Source organism: Epargyreus clarus, unplaced genomic scaffold (assembly GCF_041222505.1).
Source record: "Epargyreus clarus isolate Ecla_fem2 unplaced genomic scaffold, WU_Ecla_fem_2.2 ptg000004l, whole genome shotgun sequence".
Lineage (NCBI taxonomy): Eukaryota > Metazoa > Arthropoda > Insecta > Lepidoptera > Hesperiidae > Epargyreus > Epargyreus clarus.
In genome coordinates this window covers 2,903,804-2,924,535 of record NW_027332212.1, presented here as the reverse complement: position 1 = coordinate 2,924,535, position 20,732 = coordinate 2,903,804, and the positions used below count along the sequence as shown (strand labels likewise).

Genomic DNA, 20,732 nt, shown 5'->3' with positions numbered 1-20,732 from the left:
TTATGGTCAATTAGGTTTTTTAAAACGTACATAAATCAAGTTAAGCATAAGAACGTTAATTTAAAGCCAATTATTGAAGTGTAAAAAATATTTATTTACACAAATAAAATGTTATCTTCATTACTTACAAACTTACTAAAAAAATATCAATAAACTATTTTAAATATATAATTTTAAAGAAACTTTAATTACAAAAGCCATAGACCATGAAAAGTTTAATTACGTTTCATTATAGCTTTGTAAAAAATTGAAAACAAGAAACAAGTCATTCATTATTGAAAATAACAAGAAAATGTCGCTTCGTTTCAATTAATTGGTACTTTCGACAACATCGCATCAGTGACAGTCAGTCAATGTCAGAAAATACGATTCTAAAAAGAGTAAAAAGAGAATATTTCATTCTCGATGAATTGAATATATAGCAGTTACTTATTTAATAAAGTCGATACTAAGTCGGCTGATAACTTAATTGATAATAGAATAGTAAAGTAAACAATCGCCATGAATCCCATGTCAATGGACAGAGATGAGCCATCATCTTTGTTGTCGTTATCAAACCATTCTCTGGAGCAGTTTGTGTTGTTGGCTAAGGGTGCGAAGGGGTTCGCTTGTGCGGAGCTCATCAAGCAGGTCCTAGAAGCGCCGGGGGTCCACGTTTTCGGTGAACTACTAGAAGTGCCCAACATAAAAGAGGTTAGGATACGCTCAATATAATTGTGATTTTTATTTATGTAAGGTTCGTGTTTCATGTCTATAATTTCACTATACCAATTAACTACTGCTTAAATTCCTATTGAATTAAGGAATGATTGGGGCATATAACTATGTTATTATTTCTTGTGTTGAACATTTGTAGCAACACAGTGAATATGTCAGGATAAGAAATTATTTTGAAAATTACTTACTTAGTAAATAGTACATTTACTAAAAGATTTGGACTCCATATTCTGCTTATTTTTGTTAACAAAGTATGTAGTGACTATTTAATTTTTATGAAAATCTTATTTATTACTTGTTGTAATGTAAACAATCTGGTCTCTTAGTCAAGATTATCCCCTTATTAGATTGGAAGTCCTACCTGAAATTATACAAGCAGTCTGAGTCAGATAGTATAATGATTTTTATGATTTATCAAGTCAATGCTCATTATTAAGTTTGCCATACACCTACAGCGTATCTGCTGTATCATTTAGGTACAATGTAATGTCTTTTGTAATGTACTAAGATTGTTCTGTTGAACTATACAATCTATTGATGTAGTGCTCAATTCAATAATCTTACAATGTGTACTGAGACGTGACAATACCTTAATAGTATCACAACCTGCTATGAACTCTGTCAATAAAAGATAAACTTACCAATAATCTATTTAACCTCTTACCATATTCCATTTCAGCTAGAAACTGGAGCCTACGCCACACACTTCAGAACGCTCAACCTGTTTGCTTACGGCACATACAAAGATTACCTCGAGAACAAGTCTGAATTCTTAGAACTAACACCAGTACAGTGCAAGAAGCTCCAACACCTCACAATCGCCACTCTGGCTACACAGGAGAAATGCATTCCCTATAGTGTGCTTTTAAAAGAACTCGATATCAAAAATGTACGAGATCTCGAGGATCTTATCATAGAAGCTATTTATGCAGGTAATATACAAAAGATAGAAGAACTTTTTTAAGTGAAATAAAATTAAAATCAACTGTATAACATAATATTTATTAGTAACTCTTATGATTATCGTAGTACTAAATAATTATAACATAGTGTAGTATCAGATATGGTTGTATCTAAACTGTTATGATACATTATCTTTAAACTAAATTTGTTATGCTATCAAATTGTTCCTGACCTATTACTATCATACCGTCATATTTACTAGAAAACAATTTGGTCTTGTAAATTCTTAGGCATTTATTTTCCAAAAGCTTTTTTTATTGTTAAATAAAATACTAACTAATTTCAATCTGGTTGACTTATTTTTACTTTTTAGTATTCATACATAACATTCAGTACTTCAATGATTATAAGAATTTTTACAACCATTTCAGATATAATCCACGGTAAACTAGACCAGGAATGCAAGAGAGTGGAAGTAGACGTAGCTTTGGGGCGCGACGCGAGGCTGGAGGACGCTACCGGCATAGCAGACGTGCTCGCAGACTGGTGCAATGCCTGTGAGGCTGTACTCAACTCTGTGGATAGGCACATACAGCGTGCCAACCACCACAAGCAGCGTGCGATACGGCATCAGCAAGTTATTGATCAAGAGGTCAGTATTTTTCGATGAAACATGTTCAAATATTCTAATACAGTGGGGTGTTGTAATAGTTTATTCATTTTATTCCAATATGCAGGATTACTTTATAAATTTTGTACCAAGTACCCAATGCTTTTAGAAAAGTAATATTAATTCCCGCAATCTCAAATTAAGACTATAAGTTAACATTTAAAAATTATAATTTAAAAAACTAAAAACAATGCTTTTATAATTAATCAAACTAAAGGGTAATAATTGTTGCAATCTAGTAACTTTGCAATGAACTTTGTTTAAGACTCTCAAACACCACCTCTAAAATCGTTAGTTCTGATGATCATGATAAAACAATGGGACAAATCATTAAAATCATTTATTTTCATTGTAGCAATAAAATTTATTTAACTATATTTCATGCTTTACAGATAGTATACATTAAGAAAACCCTCAAGACTCAAGCAGAGAATGATGAAGGCGGCGCCGGCGGCAGCGAGTCGCACTCCGCTCCAAAGAAGAGCTCGGGGAAAGGAAAGACCCCACGATCGAGCAAGTTCTGGCAAAAGACCACATAACACTTCAATTACGTTAACGTGGATATCAGCTAAATTCGCCACAGTTGTGTAACAAAATATAAGTTTTATTGTATTAAATAAAGAATCACTCGGGAATGTATCTAACTATACACGCGTAATAGTCAATATGTACACAGATCATGGGTGTAGTTACAGCTTTAAGGCAGGGGTTGCCGGGCTATTGCCAATCTGTTCTTATAAGGTTCGGCGAAAAAGTCACGAATAAATAGTTTCTGTTTGTCGGCAAAAAAGTCCTCCTATATATTTATTATGTATGTTGATTGGTGGCTCATGACACTGACAATAACTGTTATCATGATGGATGTAAAGACTAGAAGTAGAAAGCATTTATAATTAATTAATAATAAATAAATAATTTATATATTTAGATCTCTTTGGACACTAGGCGACATTGTTTCATGTTCTCAATACTTGGCTAAAAAGACATTATCACCTTCAAAACAGTAATTATTTATATTTATTCTCTTGTTTAAAATATTTGCTCAAGCCCGACGTCGCGTTCTTTCAATATATAAACAACAGTCGAAATGTAATATTAATATTAACATCTATAAAACATCTTAATAATGTAAAGAGAACAAACTGTGGATATATTATGTAATACAAAAATGCTCAATTTTTTTTGATAATCTACGATCAAAACCATCATGGCGCATAGTATTTCCCAATGTTTTTAACTGTATGGTAGACAATTAAAGAGCATATTATTTATGATAGTTGTAAGTACCTAAGCTTATAAACCTAATTTGAAATTGATCTTGTACTTTTTATACTTAAACAATATTAATAGTTTGGAGCTTTCACCCTAATTGTCTTTAATTCTGTGTAAAGTACTATATAAGTTATTTATTACGTATGTAGATGAACTTTTAACGAATTTAGCTGATTCCGCATTGATTCTTACCTAATTTTTAAGATAAAGTATTTGACGGCAACGCAACAAGCTGTCGGTCGGCAATAAAACATCGGTAAACGTTGTCTTGAATGAAATTATCATCCGTTGTCGTCAACAAGAGACTACCTGCTGTGTATACTTTGTGATACGTTTATTAAACTGTAAGGTGCCGCTCGCTCACGTGTGTTATTATTTGGTCAAATTTGTGCACCTAGTACCCTACCCTATCTATCCTTACTAATATTATAAATCCGAAAGTAACTCTGTCTGTCTGTCTGGTTGTCTGTTCTTCACGCCTAAACCACTGAACCGATTTTAATGAAATTTTGTACAAAGATAGTCTGAGACCCGAGAAAGGACATAGGATAGGTTTTAACCCGGAAATCCCACGGGAACTAGGGATGGCGATCTAAGATCGATTAATCGGAGAATCGATCTTTTGGTCCCAAAACATTGATTATTTTAATCGATATTAGTAAGGATTGTAAGTCGTAAACTAGGAATTTGATCAAGCGATGGTCTTTAGCAAAGTTGAAGGTACGAATTTTCAGTTTTATGTATGTTAGTATGTTATATTATTTTCTTTTCAACGCGGGCGAAGCCGCGGGTAAAAACTAGTTTTCTATATGGCCTTGATACATATCTACTTGTACTATAAAAATTGATACTCGATGCAATTAAAACAATTGCCTATCTTTTAATTTGTAGAAAGTGAACAGTAATTATTTTTATAGACTTGTAGGTAGACCAACACCTGTGATAATTTTTAAATCGATTATCGCGGGGAAAAAGTTCGATACTGAGTTGCCATGTAAATATAATTTCTACCAATTTAGTAGTAGTTATTTTTTATTGCGTTTATTTCTTCATAATTACACCACGGAGTATCGGGGAATGGTGACGTCTTCCGATGTCTTCAAGTTTAGTTTTGTGTGTATTGATTGTAGATTGATGAGTCCTTTTTATGAGGGGGAAACCTTCAAAATGTACCCGTAATGCCATGGGAGTGACGCGGGGCTATGTGGGGTGGTCGTCCTCAGCGCTGCGTAGAAGGCTCCGAGATCTCCAAACGAACGCAACCGGAGTCCTCTTTGCGTTTTGTCCGGTCGGAGTCCGCCCAAGTGAACTCGATGCTCGGCACACCATCCGGTGCGTACGATGGTATGCGACCACACATACCGTACCCTATCTTGTCCCGGAACTACAGGGACAAGATTGATCACATCCTTGAAGTTCTTGCAGTGAAGCACGTTCTTGAAATAGGGAATTCATATAGATATCTAGAAAGTAAGGAGAATGAGATCAAACCATTACTTGTCTTGACTACAAAGGCAGCCAATGCTTATATATATAGTTACTCGCAAATAAAAATAACCGCGAGTAACCGTCTCCATATAGATATAATTTTGTGCATAGAAACTTTTCAAATACCGTAACTAGGTAACCCAGCGAAGTTTATGTCAAACGAGCGAAAGAGATAAGAAAACCAAACATCTAGGCTAGAGACTGAGATAGAAAACCGGCCGGTCCGAAACAACTTCGTGTCTTCGTCTGAATACGAGTTTCGCCTCCCCCGACCGTCTGTTTTGACGCAGCAGCGCAAATAAAGTGCGCACTGTGCGCAGGCAGTGCAACGATTATCACGTTCGCAGGCCACTGAAAAGTGATGTAAATAACACATAAAAATCGGTAACATTGTAAACAAAGACTTTACAGTACTTACAAGATCCAAACAACCCCCTATTTTCGTGTCGTGAACGTTCTCAGAACCATAGCAACCGATGAGTGAAAACTACGACACAAGTGACGATTGACTGTATTCAAAATGAATCCGTGATTTTAAATATTATCCTAAAAACTAGTTACGTTAAGGACTAAGTTTTGCAGAGTGCTGTCTCTCGAGCGCCTTCGTGTATTGGATGAACAGAAAGGCAAGTAGTCCTTTGTTAGGATCAGATCAGTTCACCTTTCACGTGCGGATTCATGGTCAACACTGTTTGCAATACATGGTGGTCGTAAATGCATTTAGACATAAAAACATACCAACTCATGAAACGATCATTTCATTTTTGTTTTGGCATGCGAGCGCAGTCGTGACAACAATGTTGAATCGATATCTCTACGTGTAGCTAGCTACATTGAAAGTAATGTGCTGATTGTGTAGACTGGTTTGCTCTTTGTTGTCGGATAAGTCAGCTGTTCGCGGGAGCGAGGGGGGAGCAACTGGTCAGACTGGTCGCGCGCTTAGCATTATGTGTATCCGTCCCCTATACATGTACAGCTACACTACAGGGACAATCAGCATTACGCGTATGAAAAATCGCATTGCACTTTCTATAGCCTGTAGCTGGGGAGATAAATTGACGCGTGCCGACAGTCCCGAGTCCTTTATTAGGCTCGAGCCCGACCAATAAGAATAAATTCGTCTTTGTTGCGTTCAATGCAATGATATAAGAAGGCACTCTGCTCTTACATGAAGCGCTATTCAATTCAACAATATACAGTTTACGCATTCAGAATGATAATACAACACAATTTATGGGTCACGCTTGCTTTGTAATAAAATAAATCTTTATTGCTTGAACCGTTTCGACTTTTCTTTGTTTATGAATGAATTCGTAACGAATTTCTGATAGCCGTTTATTGACTATCACGCGAAGAAAGAGTGTTGATAAATTACTTTAAAGAAATATGCTTTGAAATTATTAAAATCAAATGGCGTTTTAAAAGGTGCAGGGCCGGATTTAGAGGTCTAGAGGCCTTGGGGCAACAAAGGAGCGGAGGCCCCCTGGCCCAAAATTCTTTTCCGAATAAAATGAACATTTTTTTCAGTTGAGTTTTTCAATAAATATTTTATTGTTAAACGCAGGTAGATTCTTCTAGTATTCATGTTTGTACAAAGTACTGTAGATAAAGGTAAAACAGCGAAAAAAAATATCAAAGGAAAAGATTTTTTTTTTCTAGTGTTTACTAGTCGGAATTAAAAAAAACATCCGACGTCCTATTGTGGGGGCCCCTCTTTTGTGGAGACCTCGGGGCTGCCGCCCCGGTTGCTCTCCCTTAAATCCGGCCCTGAAAAGGTGACCTATCAATCATAATGCGAATTCATCTTTTTTTTAATTGGTATAAACTTAATAGTACCTACCTATATTACGTTGTTATTAAAATATTATTATGAAAATTATTTTGAGATAATATACGAGGTGGGAAAAAACGTACCATTGACTTTGTATTTTGTAAGCTAACCCATCTATGACTAAACTTTCCAAATAAAAAAATGGCGACTCCTTATCATGAAAACGAAATACGATTGAAATTGTGGTCTAAATAAAAAAAAAACAGCTCAGATTTAACCAAGAACTAACCTTATGTACTTATCTACCCATTTGCCAATTATTATTAAAACCATTGTTTTTTTTAACTTTTATAACACTAACTTTACTATTATACTTACTGCATAATTAGTCAAATATTAATATTTTAACTTTGCTTATTTGTAAGTAATGATGGATCAACGATCCTAGCTGTTCCTCATTACCTGACCAGTGTTTACAATGCATGTAAAAGATGAAGTCGAAAGAAAAAGAAAAGAAGGTCGAAGAAAAGTCGAAGGTGGTAGAACCCTTTGTGGTTCGACTCCGGCGGCACCACCGCCACACCTATTTCTACCTAATAACAGCAGTGTTAGGCGCAGCTGTGTTCCGGTTTGAAGGGTGTGGTAAGGGAGATAGACTTTTCCGAGGCGTTCCAGCTTAGTCCTCAGGGGTAGCGGCGCATCTGTGGCCGACCTCAGGTAGGAATATCTAATCCTATCTGGGGTTGATTTCCGATGTCCATGGGCGGCAGTAGTCACTTACCATCAGGTGGACTGCATGCTCGTCTGCTACTCTCATATTATAAAAAAAAAAAAAAAAAAAGATATGTTTGTTTATTATATGCATTCATTAGTTCATTATGGTTGTTGTAATAGTAAACATGCCTACCTATTACGTTACATTGTTACGAATTCCGTACACTATTTATAATGGCTGTATTCAATGTCAATTTATGAGTAATTTTTATTTAGTAGGTACACGTGTGGCTCAATGGTTACTGTGCTGTAAAATCCATTCGAATCCTGAAGTGCTGTCTTTGGATTGTGATGTCTGTCCTGATTATGGGCAGTATTTCTCTTTGTGTGTCCATTGTATTTAAAACCTGAAACTTAAACTCCCAATTTTGAGGACACCTCAAACTAGAATAAGTATTTCTGTCTTTCAGCATTTATGATCTAAGTGAGATAGATCTAGAATTTATTAAGTATGGTATAAAATGAAATGGTATGAAATGAAATGGTATGATCAACATAACAAAGAAAAAAGAAAGAAGTTGTTATGAGAAGAAAATAAAAAAAATATATACATTGCAGAAAAAAAGAACCAAAAATATATATTTTTTAAAAAATCATTAGCAAAATCGTCTATCTGTGTGTTATCCCGAAAAAAATCTGCAAGCGTCGGCAATTGTCGGCCATCAGATGGCCCCTACGCCTTATTTTTTGAAAATAAGTGTAGTTTTTTCATAAAAGAAGCAATATAGTAGCTTTAAAACGATGTGAATAGCGTCTACGAAAGCATAAAATAGATGAGACTTTCTGGCCTCGGCTACAAGGCTGTACGAAGGTCTACATTGTACTTACTGAATGCGGTTAATTTGCCGATACCACGGCAAGCCCTCAGCCCAGGGCCGACCTTTACTTCAAGGCACTTAAAACTGTAAAGGAATTTAAAGTTTAACAAATCTTAACGTAACATTTTCGTTAAACTTTTTAATATATTTTTTGTACAATTTTGAATCTGAAATCAGTTACGACAAACGACAACAGGTTTAATCGTAAAAAAATGATATGAATATCACACCGAACACAATTAAACATAATTATTAATTATATTTTAGACAAAAAAATCTTACTGAAATCAATTCATCCATTCGTATTATCAGTCACTTTCAATTCGCCATAAAAATAACCATTCTTGCATTTACGTTAAGTGTGCAAACATTTTAATTGTTATGTAGTCTGGCACAATGGGCGCGTCATAACAATAATACTATAGTATAAAATCAATTAGGTATCTATTTTAACTGCCTAATTGTACTTTTTTTATCTGACAAATATTTTTCCGAGGGCAGTCGAATTTGGGCGGTTCACCGTGTTCAGAAAAACAAAACTTTATCGTAAATCTTTTATATACCAAGTAGGACAATGACATGGTAAAAACAAGCCGAGGCGCCAAGAGGGTAAAGCAGTAAACACAAGCCACATTTTAGGGACAAATTGGAGTCAAGCTACATACGTGCTGAGTGGCGCGTGCCTTGCCCCTTGACACGACACCATTGTGGAACAGGTCCCGTGACCCCGTCAAGATCTTACTTACATCAAGATCTTGGCGTCTTGTTTGTCAGGGCGCCACTATGGTAGGGAATGTAAGTGACAGAGAACTGTTGAGAATAAGTAAAAGTTACAGCAATAACTTATACCAATGTTTTTAGAAGTGTGATATAGTAGACGTTGCTATGTTGTCTTTCATAGAAAAACTTCGTTTTAGTTTTATGGAATCCCTCTTAAAAGTATGTCGTGTCCACAGGCTTGCCAAAACTCAACAAACGGACACAAATTTAAACGTGTGGACGGATTTGACTTGATTTATGTACTAAATTGTACTAAACAAATTAAACACAATATTCTTGTAAAGACATAACGTATGCATAGTCTTTGCTAAAAGGCTCAGACCCACAGACGAAGTAAACAAATAGACTCCTAATTGGTGATCATTTTTAATGCGAATAAATTTGTGAGATCGTCGTGGTATGCGGTAGTTCAGAACTGCAAGCTGATAGGTAGACTTCCGTAGATTAACTGGGACGATCGGGGCACACAAGCCAACAATGAGGCCGATAATAATTTCAGTTTAGCTCCATTTAAGATCTTTACAAGCTGACGTAATTATGTTTTACGTTTCTGTTTGCTAACTTTGTTCATGTCTAGCTTTGCTAAGTAAAGATACTTCGCCGCCTTAAAATTGAATAAAGCCACAAAAGGCTGATTCGTCAGTTATTTTTTTGGATTCTTGACAAATAAAAAACATTTTTAGAAAAAAATACGAATGAATAACTAATACTGCGTAATTTACATAATAAACAAATAAGTATTTCAAATATTTTAGGGACAATTTATCACGGAGACGTAAAACTTTTTTACGCAACTATTTCAATTCTCGAAACTGGTTACATTTTCTTGTTAGGAGTGAGAAATCTTTACTTATGTATGATGCCTAGTTACATAATTGTTTTTCTATCTGCCCAAGATAAAATTTCTTTACTCTTCATAATCTTACTCAGCTTTATCATAAGGTCCACAACGGCCCTGTTTACTAAAAAGTCGGTATTCCGGACTTTTTCCCATCGACCCTTGTCATCTGCAAGGCGTTTAAGTCCGGCACGTGTAGGGCTTCTGGCGATAATGCGATAGAAACTCCAATGACGCTGACCAACCCTGTAGATAAAACCGTTATGTCAATACATTTCTTGTTCGACCGTAATAGTGATGTCTAAAGTGTAAAAATATCGATATAATGTATTGATATAAATTAAATATCAATATCGGCGATATATCGAGGAAAAAATATTTATATACCTATAACCCGGTAGAATTTTCAAAATACTTGTTATAAATTTAAGATCCTTGTTAAATAGTTACTATATTCTTGCAAATAAATTATTTGATTTGATTTGAATATTTGGCGGTTTTAAAATAACAATGTATTTAGTTCAACAACTCTATAACAATAGGTTTTTTATACAATATCCTTACAATATTATTTGAATTTAAAAAGGTTTACTTTATAATAGGTAAAACTACACAATTTCAAAATACTGTTACAATAAAATATATATCGTTTTTTATACAATTTTCGATATTGGATATACCTGTATCGGTTTATCGGTCCAAAATATCGATATGTCGATGATTTTTCAACATCCCTAGACCGTAATACGGGATTAACACGCATACAGTAACCTACTCAGCGAATGCAGTTATAGACTCATTACAAGTGCACTTTGCGAGTCGAGGGCACAATGCCCTTTACTAGAACTACCAGGCTTCAAAGGGCTTGTGTGAGAGCCCTTTGTTCAATCGGCACATTAGAAAAGATTGAGACTGACCTAAATTTATTGTAATCTAGACGTCGTTATGAAGCTTATCGGTGGGGTTCAAAGGGCTTATGCCAGTTGAGTGGTCCCTTTTGGAATCCATTACACATATTTCTTTAGCGCAGGTGTTTCGTATATTGTTGAGATTTTTTAGAATGGCAGTTTTTATTCTAATTGATGACTTGGTGTGAATCAAGATATACAATACAAGCTTTACGCCTCTGAGTGCCTGCTATTCTCTGCTGTCCACTTCTCTTTACTTCTAAACAATAAATCAAGCCCTCCTGACAAAAATAACTACTATCGAAAAATATAAATTCAAATTACACAATACAATTTTACAGCTGTATTATCCATCCATCCATCAGCCTTTTGAGGTCCACTGCTGGACATAGGCCTCCCCTAATTGGCGCCACTCCAACCGATCCCGTGCCCTTTGAATCCAGCGGTTTCCCGCCGTCTTCTTCAGGTCGTCGGTCCACCTGGTCGGGGGGCGGCCTGAACTCCTTTTGCCTACGCGTGGTCGCCACTCGAGGACCTTTCTATTATAGCTGTATTATGTTCCCTCAAAATCTAAAATTATGTATTTAAGTTCATCCGTGATTACACTCTTCATCCACACACACAAATTCGAGAACTTAAGCGCCCTCAAAATAAACAATGATGTACTTAAATTTTTTGTTGAATTTATATATTCCTCTTAGAAAACCCTGTGTCCACTAGTAGCCAAGGCCTAGGTGTCCTAGGATGGGACTATTTATCAATACGGTGAATGTTGTAGCATTCTCTTTAAAACGAGTAGATAAAACTCGTCGAATTTTAATCATAAAATTGCTCCAGGCCACATAAAATGTTCAATCCAATTTATTCAACATCAATTTACTCAAAATGATCTGTATTTCACTACCACTATGTAGTTTATTCATTAAATTGGTATCAGTATCAGCTCCACTTATTTATTTAAAATCCTTTCGTGCCCATGTTGATGTTTGGAAAGCAATAAAATGATATCACAAATTGAGTCTGTAGCATATGATTTGTGAAATTTATTTTTAATGGAGTGTCCATTTTATCCACTTAGATGAAAATTATAGTCTACTAAACATATTTCTGATAGAGGTCTCTTTGCTTTATTAAATCTTCCGTATAAATTAATAACCACTAGAAGGAGCCATTATCGCACTATTTTATATTAGCCAAGATCCTTACAGTATGAGGTCCTTCATAGTGATATTATCGTAAATAATACGAATACCGCGAATACAATTAATTATTCCTAAACCTCATAACATCTAACTATTTATACGAGATTTTACTGTGAGATTTCCTCTTCTGTATAGTCCTCCTAATACATGCATTGAACAAAGTGAATGGCTTTTATAGCCCTTTTTTTCGTTTCGTAGTTTTTCTATTATAATAATCCTTATTTAAAAATGAGTGTTTTCTTAAATATCAAACGTTACTTTATAGGAGTACAATTACATTAGTAAGTTAATTTTTTTCGAAGTCCCTTGTTATGTATAAACTTCGCCCCTTACTTACTATATATGTTTATATCTAAAACATTCCTAGTATTTACGTCTCTGACGAGTTCAACCAGTCGTACCTAATATGGTTACTAGTATTACCCGTTAGATCGTACACATTATCTTTATCTCGTATTTGCAATAGAGATGCTGTAACGGAACGCAAGATGCGGTTACTCGTATGTAGGTCTCTAACGCAATTGTGATTGTAAACATGTGGTATTTTTTGTGTTGTATTTGTTTGTCTGTGTGCATTGTTATGTGATATAACACATGTGTTGTAATATTCATTTATATATTTTTATGTGTGTGTGTTTTAAATCCTACTAATTTTTAAATGTTGTTCCGAATATGTCTTACAAATTTGCACGGGAAATCCAATGCAGATAGTTTTCTGTAACATAGATCAAACAAAGGAGGGAACAATTTTGGTTGAAATAGGTTTGTAATTACTTTTTTTCTTTTAACTGATGCTTATCTTTTTGGTTTCAGAGATACTGAATAAATGATAATAAAGTAGGAAAATAAATAAAAATGGTAGTATCTATACCAAAAATACGATAAAATGAACATTTAGGAATAAATAGTATAAAAAATGTTTACAAGCGTTTTTACAAGTTTTTTATTAAGAATTCATCTCGTAATGTAATTTATACTTCATAGCAGACACATTTCATAAGTTTTTGTAAATTATTCTGAGACATTTCAATTCAAGTTGGTCACAAGCAGAATAAATTAAGCAGCTCCCAAGTAAACTGTTCGTTCAAACAAATCGGATTTAGGCTTATGTAAAAAGAAATTGGCAATGAACACTTTTTCATTAGCTACGAGGATTTAATTTTTTTAAGACAAAAGATAAAACATTGTTAAATGAAATAATGGAAGTAATTTTAAAATTTCATTTTGTATATTTCCTTAGCAATGGACTTATAATAAATTCAGGAAAAAAACATGTGTCCATATTGAGGCGTGAAATGTATCAATATTTGGCTTAGCAGTCGTTGCTATGTATCTTGCGCAGGAGTTATGGGAGTTATATTGAGATTACTTATATAAATACGAGTACTAAACCTGTTATTAACTATCTGAAGATTAAATTTTGCCTGCCAAAGATCGGAATTTGATATTTTTTGTGGGGCGAAATTGTCAAATGTGAAATACTTTGTAATAAACGCCCTAAGCAAGGTTTATAGCTTACGAGTATAGTTATAATAAAGAAGGGATTGAATAGTTAAGACAACATAAACTGAAATAATTTATTCCAATGTTAAGTATAACACGTTTCAATGAAGAATAAAATCCAAGACAGCAGCTTTTCTGTTCATTTTTCGCACCCAAATTATAATGAACGGGTGAAATCAAATAGAAATGCTGCTATTTTGGATTACAATCTTTATTGTACCAATTTTTACATACCAAGTGTCATAAATATGAGAGTAATGAGTGGAAATAAATAACTATGTGTAGGTGTTTCTTAGAGCATTGACATCGGAATGTAAATACGTAAATTTAAACCTATTTGACCTAAATTAAATTACGGTTTTTTCCACGTTTTATTCGTTTCATGGGACCGAGATTAGTTGTACAGCGTTTTGTTACTATTATCTGTAAAAAAACGAAATAGACATAATGATCATTTCTTAATATGTCATGAATGATTTAACGGGTTATGCCAATGCAAATTATAAATATACTAGCTTATCCCGCTGATCCGTTTGTCGTCAGCTTTCCGCTGGAGAACAGTATTTTTTTTTGGATAAAAGTTACCCTATGTACTTTTCTGGACACCAGACAACGTGTGTAATACATATTTTATGATAATCGGTTTTGTATCAAACACAAACAAACATTCATTCGCAGTTGTAATTTTAAGTTGGGGTATCTAACGATGAGACACACGAGCTAATTGTTGGATATCAGTCATTGTTGTATGGACATTTGCAACAACGCTGACTAAGGAAAAAGAGTTCTTTTTGCATTTGAAGGTGGTAGAACCCTTTGTGGTTCGACTCCGGCGGCACCACCGCTACACCTATTTCTACCTCAGTAATGAGGTGTGAGGATGAACCAGAACACAGTAGTGTTAAGCGCTCCTGCTGCGTGGTTTGAAGGGTGTGGTAAAGGAAGTATACTTATCCGAGGCGTTCCAGCTTAGTCCTCAGAAGTAACGGCGCATCTGTGGGCGACCTCAGGTGGGAATATCTAATCCTATCTGGGGTCGATTACAGATGTCCATGGGCGACAGTAGCCACTTACCATCAGGTGGAATGCATACTCGTCTGCTACTCCTATATTATAAAAAAGAGCTGCATGTCAATAAACCAACCAGTTAATAAACATGTAATATAACCGCAGAGTTACTGCCCGCAGATGAACAGGCCCTTAAAGCTTTTTGTTAGCGACGAAAGCTCTGTGGTTTCTATTCTCGCGAGCGTTCCACCGCAACCACAAAGGTTCGCCCTTTGTAGCATTGCATCACTCGATTCAGTACCGAACCATCCGTTGCTTTATTTTATACAGGTTCACTCGACCTCGTGGTTTTTAGCGTTCCGTACGATTAAAAGGAAATAACGAAAGCCTTATGATTAAATTAGCGAAAAGGTGTCCAATCACTATATATTAATCTGGTTTTTTTGTACATAAATGTAAATAAATATGGCAAAAATCTTTATGCTTCAACTCCGGAGGTACAACCGCGACAGTTATGTCTACTTAATATCAGTGTTAAGAGCTGCTGTGTTCTGGTTTGAAGGGTGTGGTAAGGGAGACATACTTCTCCGTGTTTCCGTCTTAATCCTCAGAGATAGCAACGCATCTGTAGTTGACTTAAAGTAGGAATCTAATCTTATCTAGGGTTGATTACAGATGTCGATGAGCAGCAGTATTAAATGGACTGCATGCTGGTTTCCTACGACTATATTATAAAAAATCTCAAAACAAAGAATTAACTATATGCCTTATGCCTTTTTTTTCTCGTGGGAGAAACCTTCAAAAGGTACCCGATGACGTGGGAGCGACGCCGGATTATGTGGGATTTTTACCGCAATAAACCCCCCCTAAGGGAAGCCCTCTTTTAGTCGTCTCCTACGACAGGCTAGGGATACCGTAGCCCTATTCTAGTCCCGGAACTAATATATGCCTTATACCTGCAGTCATTAATTTAGTAAAAGCGAAAGCAAAGGTAACTCTGTATGCTAAGAGGTTCGTTGCACCGGGCTTTCTAACAACTAGTGTACAACAATAGCAGTGGATGTAACCGGAGACGGCGCGTGCTTTAGAGCCTGCGGTCGAAAGCTCACTGGCCCACGACCACAGGCGTTTATAATAAACGCTATTATGTATAAAGTTCGTGTTGTAATATACCAACATGTAATTGAATAGGGATCTCATTATTTTCCAAGTACCGTTAATTACTGGATTTTTCGGTACTAATGTTTTGAAATTGGATGTCAGTAGATTTGAGATTCGAATTCAAAACCCGTTTGATGATTTTTATATATATTTTTTGCAACCCAGCTTATTCTTATCTGTTATCCGTCAGTGATGGCCTAGTGGTTTAACTTGGCCTATCAATGGGTCCATGATTCAAGTCCCGGGCGTGCACATGCTTATTACTATTAGAATTTGTAAATTATATTTTTATTCGACGAATATGCGACGAATAATATAATTTGCCTAATTGAGTGTGAAAACCCATTTTCAAGGTGCAAAATTCCAATTTGTGGGATTTAGATTTACATTAACCCCTTCTTGACCTCCAAAAAATAAAATTGCGTCCTTAGACAAGTACAACGCAAATGTAACATTTCAATGGACTACATACAATTGAGACCTTGGATGTAAGACCAAACTTTGATACAAAAAAAAATTTACTTTTGCAAAGCGGAAATTTAAAGGTTGCAGTAATCCATTTTAGTGATTTTTAATTCCCAAGTTAATAAAAAATTACAAAATAATGGGTCATTATTATATAACAAGTGCAATTCTGTTTATCGGGTCACGGGAAATAGATAATTATTTATCAGCGTGTGAACGACAATGTACCGATTTAAATAATGAAATTTCTAATTATTTTGCAGTTGTGGCTGTACGTGACTCTATCCACATATTCGGTTTGATTTGTCAGCATTCGAAACTTTATTTTATTAAAAAAACAGCGCTCCTTATCGAGATCGCGCATACACACTCCCAAAAATTTCGTTAACACCATAGTAGCTTTATGAACATAAAGCTTAAATATTATGACTCGTCCGCCCGATTATCGAACCTCAACAAACCAACACAAATACAAAAGTGCAGATAGAGCATTTGAATCGATTTGTGTAAGTTTGTAGCGGATCCGATGGTGTCGGTATTTTTAACAAATTAAAGAGAATTTACGACAAGCACTTACGATGCGTCCACGTTTGAGCGTTTGTAGATTTTTAGAATTTGCCAAGTGCCAAATGTGTGACTGAATCATTAAGATTTTATAATTTCTAAATGTTAAATATTTAATACGCTTTTCAACTATCAACGCATAATATAAACTTTACATTACCACATATGTAAATAAAAGGTTTATTAAAAACATTCAGACCTAATGATTTTTAAATGTGACTCGTCATAAACCCTGACGGTCAATATGTAAATCGTATTTAACCCAACACAAAAGGTTTACGATGGCGAATTAGAGTCGTTTTAAAAAATCATTTATTTTCCTGTCTACCAATATAATGCTGTCATCCCACGCACATTCAGGTCACATTAGGGAGTATCCGTACTTAGTGCCTGGAAATCGGCCAATTGGGATAAAATGTATCAGAGACCTTTGAGAAAGCTCTTGGTCCCTTTTTATTGCTAGTATTGAAGCTTCTAGTTGGGGATAGGTACTTTTCAATACACTACTTTAGTTTTATGTTATTTCAACCAATCCCGAATACTTGGGTACAAAGTCGTGATTTGGTAGAACAGGTATCCTATCTAAAATTGATGATACACATTTTGTTAAGACTTGTGATGGAAAGGCTGCACTACATTGTTGCTGTAAGGTAAATAAAGTTGAACCATCTCTGGAAACTGCAAGATTTGATTTTGAGTACCTATTACTTCACCTCAGCATTTTAGTCTAGATTGAACATTTTCTGGTCGCCTCCGGTCGTTTCGTGGGCAATAAATGTAGGAACTCTCTAAATAGGCCACTGACCTCATACATATCAAGCTTTCGTGATGTTTACTTTCATTCACTCATTTAATGAACATTAAATGTCTCACTAGTGTCGTTTTCAATGTCATTGACGGCTTTTCACACCATTCAAACGTGATCATCCTCTTGTTCGTATGAACATCAATTCTCGTTACTGACGTGTGAAAAATAACGTTACGTTTGATATACGCACATTGACGGGTAAAAATAACTTTCCCATTCGATTTACGAGTGAATATCATCCGTGAAATATAATAAAGATAACAACTCCTCTTATCGATTTGCATTGGAGTAACAAAAGTAATTATTACACTTAATAATTTTAACGATGAATTTTAATGAATTTACGATGAAAACTTTATGCAGAAACAAACCGTACAAAAAAGCCATGAAGCCATTATTCTTAAAGGTGTATGAAGTCCTCCAACCCAAACTCGTTCAGGAAACGCGACGAAATATGATCATTAATCCTTCAGATTTGAAGATCCATGCAGAAGGAAATTAGATAGGAGACGCTGAGGTCGTTCACAGGTTGCTACCCTTGAGCAATAAGTTGCAATGTCTTACGTATGTCAACCGTCTAGACAAGACTACTTTGTGTCAAGATTGACAAATCTCAGTTATATTTTTGATCTTAACGAGTTCGACAAACTCTTCGGCAGGTAGACGTTACGTCATGTAAGTAGTATTCAGCAAATACATACCACGTGTTTAATTATAAATTGGAATTTATTTGGCCCCAGAAGATTTATTGAGACTAAGTGTTTATACGTGTTTTATTACGTCACAAAACAATGACTATAACGTTCAGTGTATTTGCGCATGTCTATTTGTTTCTTTGGTCTTTGTTCATATCGTGTGTAAAGGTTCAATATGCTGGTACAACGTTGCATGTTCTTATTTATGTTAAAGATTAAGCTGTGTATGAATAACGGTCTTTCACTCCAGAGGTCTGTGTGAAACAGTTTCCTCGAAAATTATCTCTACAAGAAGATCTTTTTTAATACGAGAGATTCAGTCGTGTCTGGGATGTGCAGGTCATACTCCATAAAGTCAATTATCCATTTTCCGATTGGTTATTGCAATTCATGATCACTTCTCGCAAAATCCAAAAAGGGCAGCAGTCCTACTTTAAATTTATCTTTGAAACTACTCTCCGATTAAAATCCTGACGTTTTTTGTTAGATTGGACTACAGCCATCATACTAGAGTTAACTATGAAACGTCAAAAATATGTTATCGTCGTTAATAAGAAGCTTGGATATTAACGATATCACATTTTTATAACGTTACATTAAAGTAATAAGTGACTCATTTGATACTACAGTTTAAAAACAGATGCGGGTAGGTGAAGTGGGGACGACACCTTGGCGGCGCTCGAATTAACAGAGAGCGACATTCTGGTCGGAGACTTCAGCAAGAGCAGTCGAATAACGGAGATACTTGTGTAGTTATAATACTTCTAATCACTAGTGTGAACTTACTTACTGTTATCGTCGTTAATAAGAAGCTTGGATATTAACGATGACGCATTTGATACTACAGTTTAAAAACAGATGCGGGTAGGTGAAGTGGGGACGACACCTTAAAGGCGCTCGAATTAACAGAGAGCGACATTCTGGTCGGAGACTTCAGCAAGAGCAGTCGAATAACGGAGATACTTGTGTAGTTATAATACTTCTAATCACTAGTGTGAACTTACTTACGTATAATTGTTATATCGTTACTCTGTACCGTTTATGTGACTATATTATTACATGACTTCAAGACCTACAAGATGAGTTTGATTTCATCAGAAGTGTACAAGAACCAGCTCACAATCATGGACGGCGATTCGTAAGTACGAACATACTTGACACAGGAATAAAAACCGTGAGTTAAAACATTATTATGTCATATGTGAATTCATCTTGGTAGAATAAGTAAAAATGGGGGTAGATAAATGTCGTTGATGTAAGGGAAAACTCATTTGAATTAAGAAAATGGATAGATTGAGACTAGTAATTCAATGAAATGTTAATACCCTCTGAAAATGATATACTTAAATTTTGTGAACAAACTTTACTCTTATCAAATTACTTGTTAACATTGTAAACTGAGGTGTTTACTTCAAAATAAGTGCATTTTCTGTGAAGAAGTGTCTAAAAGTAATTTTGCAAGGCAGTTCTTGTGGTAAATCTGTCCATTTGGTTAAATTCTGTGGTGTAAAAAGTAAATCCTAATTGTTCTAAAGTTACACCTACTTTGAAATATATAGAAATACACGTACTTATGAAAATATTTTAAGGATCTTTAATCTTAAATGTCAGGCTTTATAGATATGGGAACCTAATGGTTGTTAATATAGGCTAATGTACGCCAGAAATTGCATACAGGTTAGATTTGAATTTATTTTTGATAACTTTTAATGTTTCAAACGGGGTTTACGTATATGCGTTTGTTTTCATTGTATGGAAGGGACTATGCGGTAGCAACAAACGCAGTTACAGAGTACAGTATACCTACTTGATATAAGTGACACGTTTATTAAGTTGCAAAATTTTGATTATTCATAATTGTACAGAAATGTATAATATCTACGTGGTACATATTTAACTGCCTGCAAAAAAGTATCACGACCACGGTATTGAGTGGCTGAGTGTACCCAGGAGGGAAATGGTAAATGAGTTTAAGGTTTATTGTTTTTTTTTTTTTTTTTTTTTTTTTTTTGGATATTAATTGACTATATTTAAAAATAAACTTGCATTCACATCTACATTGTTCACATTTTCATTTTATAAATCAATGAAAGTTTCCTTTTGATTTCATATACTTGATACGTAATTGTTATGAAAGAAGCATACGTACGTTGCCAAATTTAGATTTCCATCAATTCTAGGCGAATTCACGCAGTACTGTGTACTACTGTGTTTTGACTCCCATAAAGTATAAATGCACATTAGTTAATGATCTATAAGAAAACTGAGAAACTTATGCGCAGCGGTCTTTGGAATATTATATATAAAAATATCTCTCTTATCTCCCATTCTACTTCAGACTGACTCACTTATACATAATATTAAATGTCTGTTTTAAATTTAGTATG

General features: G+C 35.0%; 2 protein-coding genes across 8 annotated transcripts in view; both read left to right on the top strand.

The window, feature by feature from the left end:
* Positions 1–323: 323 nt before the first annotated feature.
* CSN7 (COP9 signalosome subunit 7) lies at positions 324–3,923 on the top strand. The gene is made up of 4 exons (XM_073092904.1): positions 324–693; positions 1,397–1,649; positions 2,052–2,272; positions 2,683–3,923. Exons 1-4 carry the CDS (start codon positions 502–504, stop codon positions 2,827–2,829), a joined length of 813 nt encoding a protein of 270 aa, XP_072949005.1. The 5' UTR covers positions 324–501; the 3' UTR covers positions 2,830–3,923.
* Positions 3,924–5,212: 1,289 nt separating this feature from the next.
* The window catches only part of Ypel (Yippee-like), a 172,958-nt gene continuing 157,438 nt past the window's right edge, over positions 5,213–20,732 (top strand). For 3 of the 7 annotated variants that reach the window (XM_073092901.1, XM_073092897.1, XM_073092896.1), the window contains exon 1: positions 5,216–5,676. Coding sequence is in view for 2 of the 7 variants with exons in the window: in XM_073092896.1 (XP_072948997.1) it covers positions 5,665–5,676 (12 nt within the window). In the remaining 5 variants the exon portion in view is untranslated. Of the gene's footprint in view, positions 5,677–20,732 lie in introns of all 7 variants that reach the window. The other 4 variants (XM_073092895.1, XM_073092894.1, XM_073092900.1 and 1 more) reach the window with 4 other exon arrangements.

Excerpts from the sequence above, each read along its gene's own strand:
- CSN7 (XM_073092904.1), top strand. The coding sequence starts at position 502 with ATGAATCCCATGTCAATGGACAGAGATGAGCCATCATCTTTGTTGTCG. Across the intron at positions 1,650-2,051 it reads CATAGAAGCTATTTATGCAG|ATATAATCCACGGTAAACTA; the intron begins GTAATATACAAA and ends CAACCATTTCAG. Across the intron at positions 2,273-2,682 it reads AGCAAGTTATTGATCAAGAG|ATAGTATACATTAAGAAAAC; the intron begins GTCAGTATTTTT and ends CATGCTTTACAG.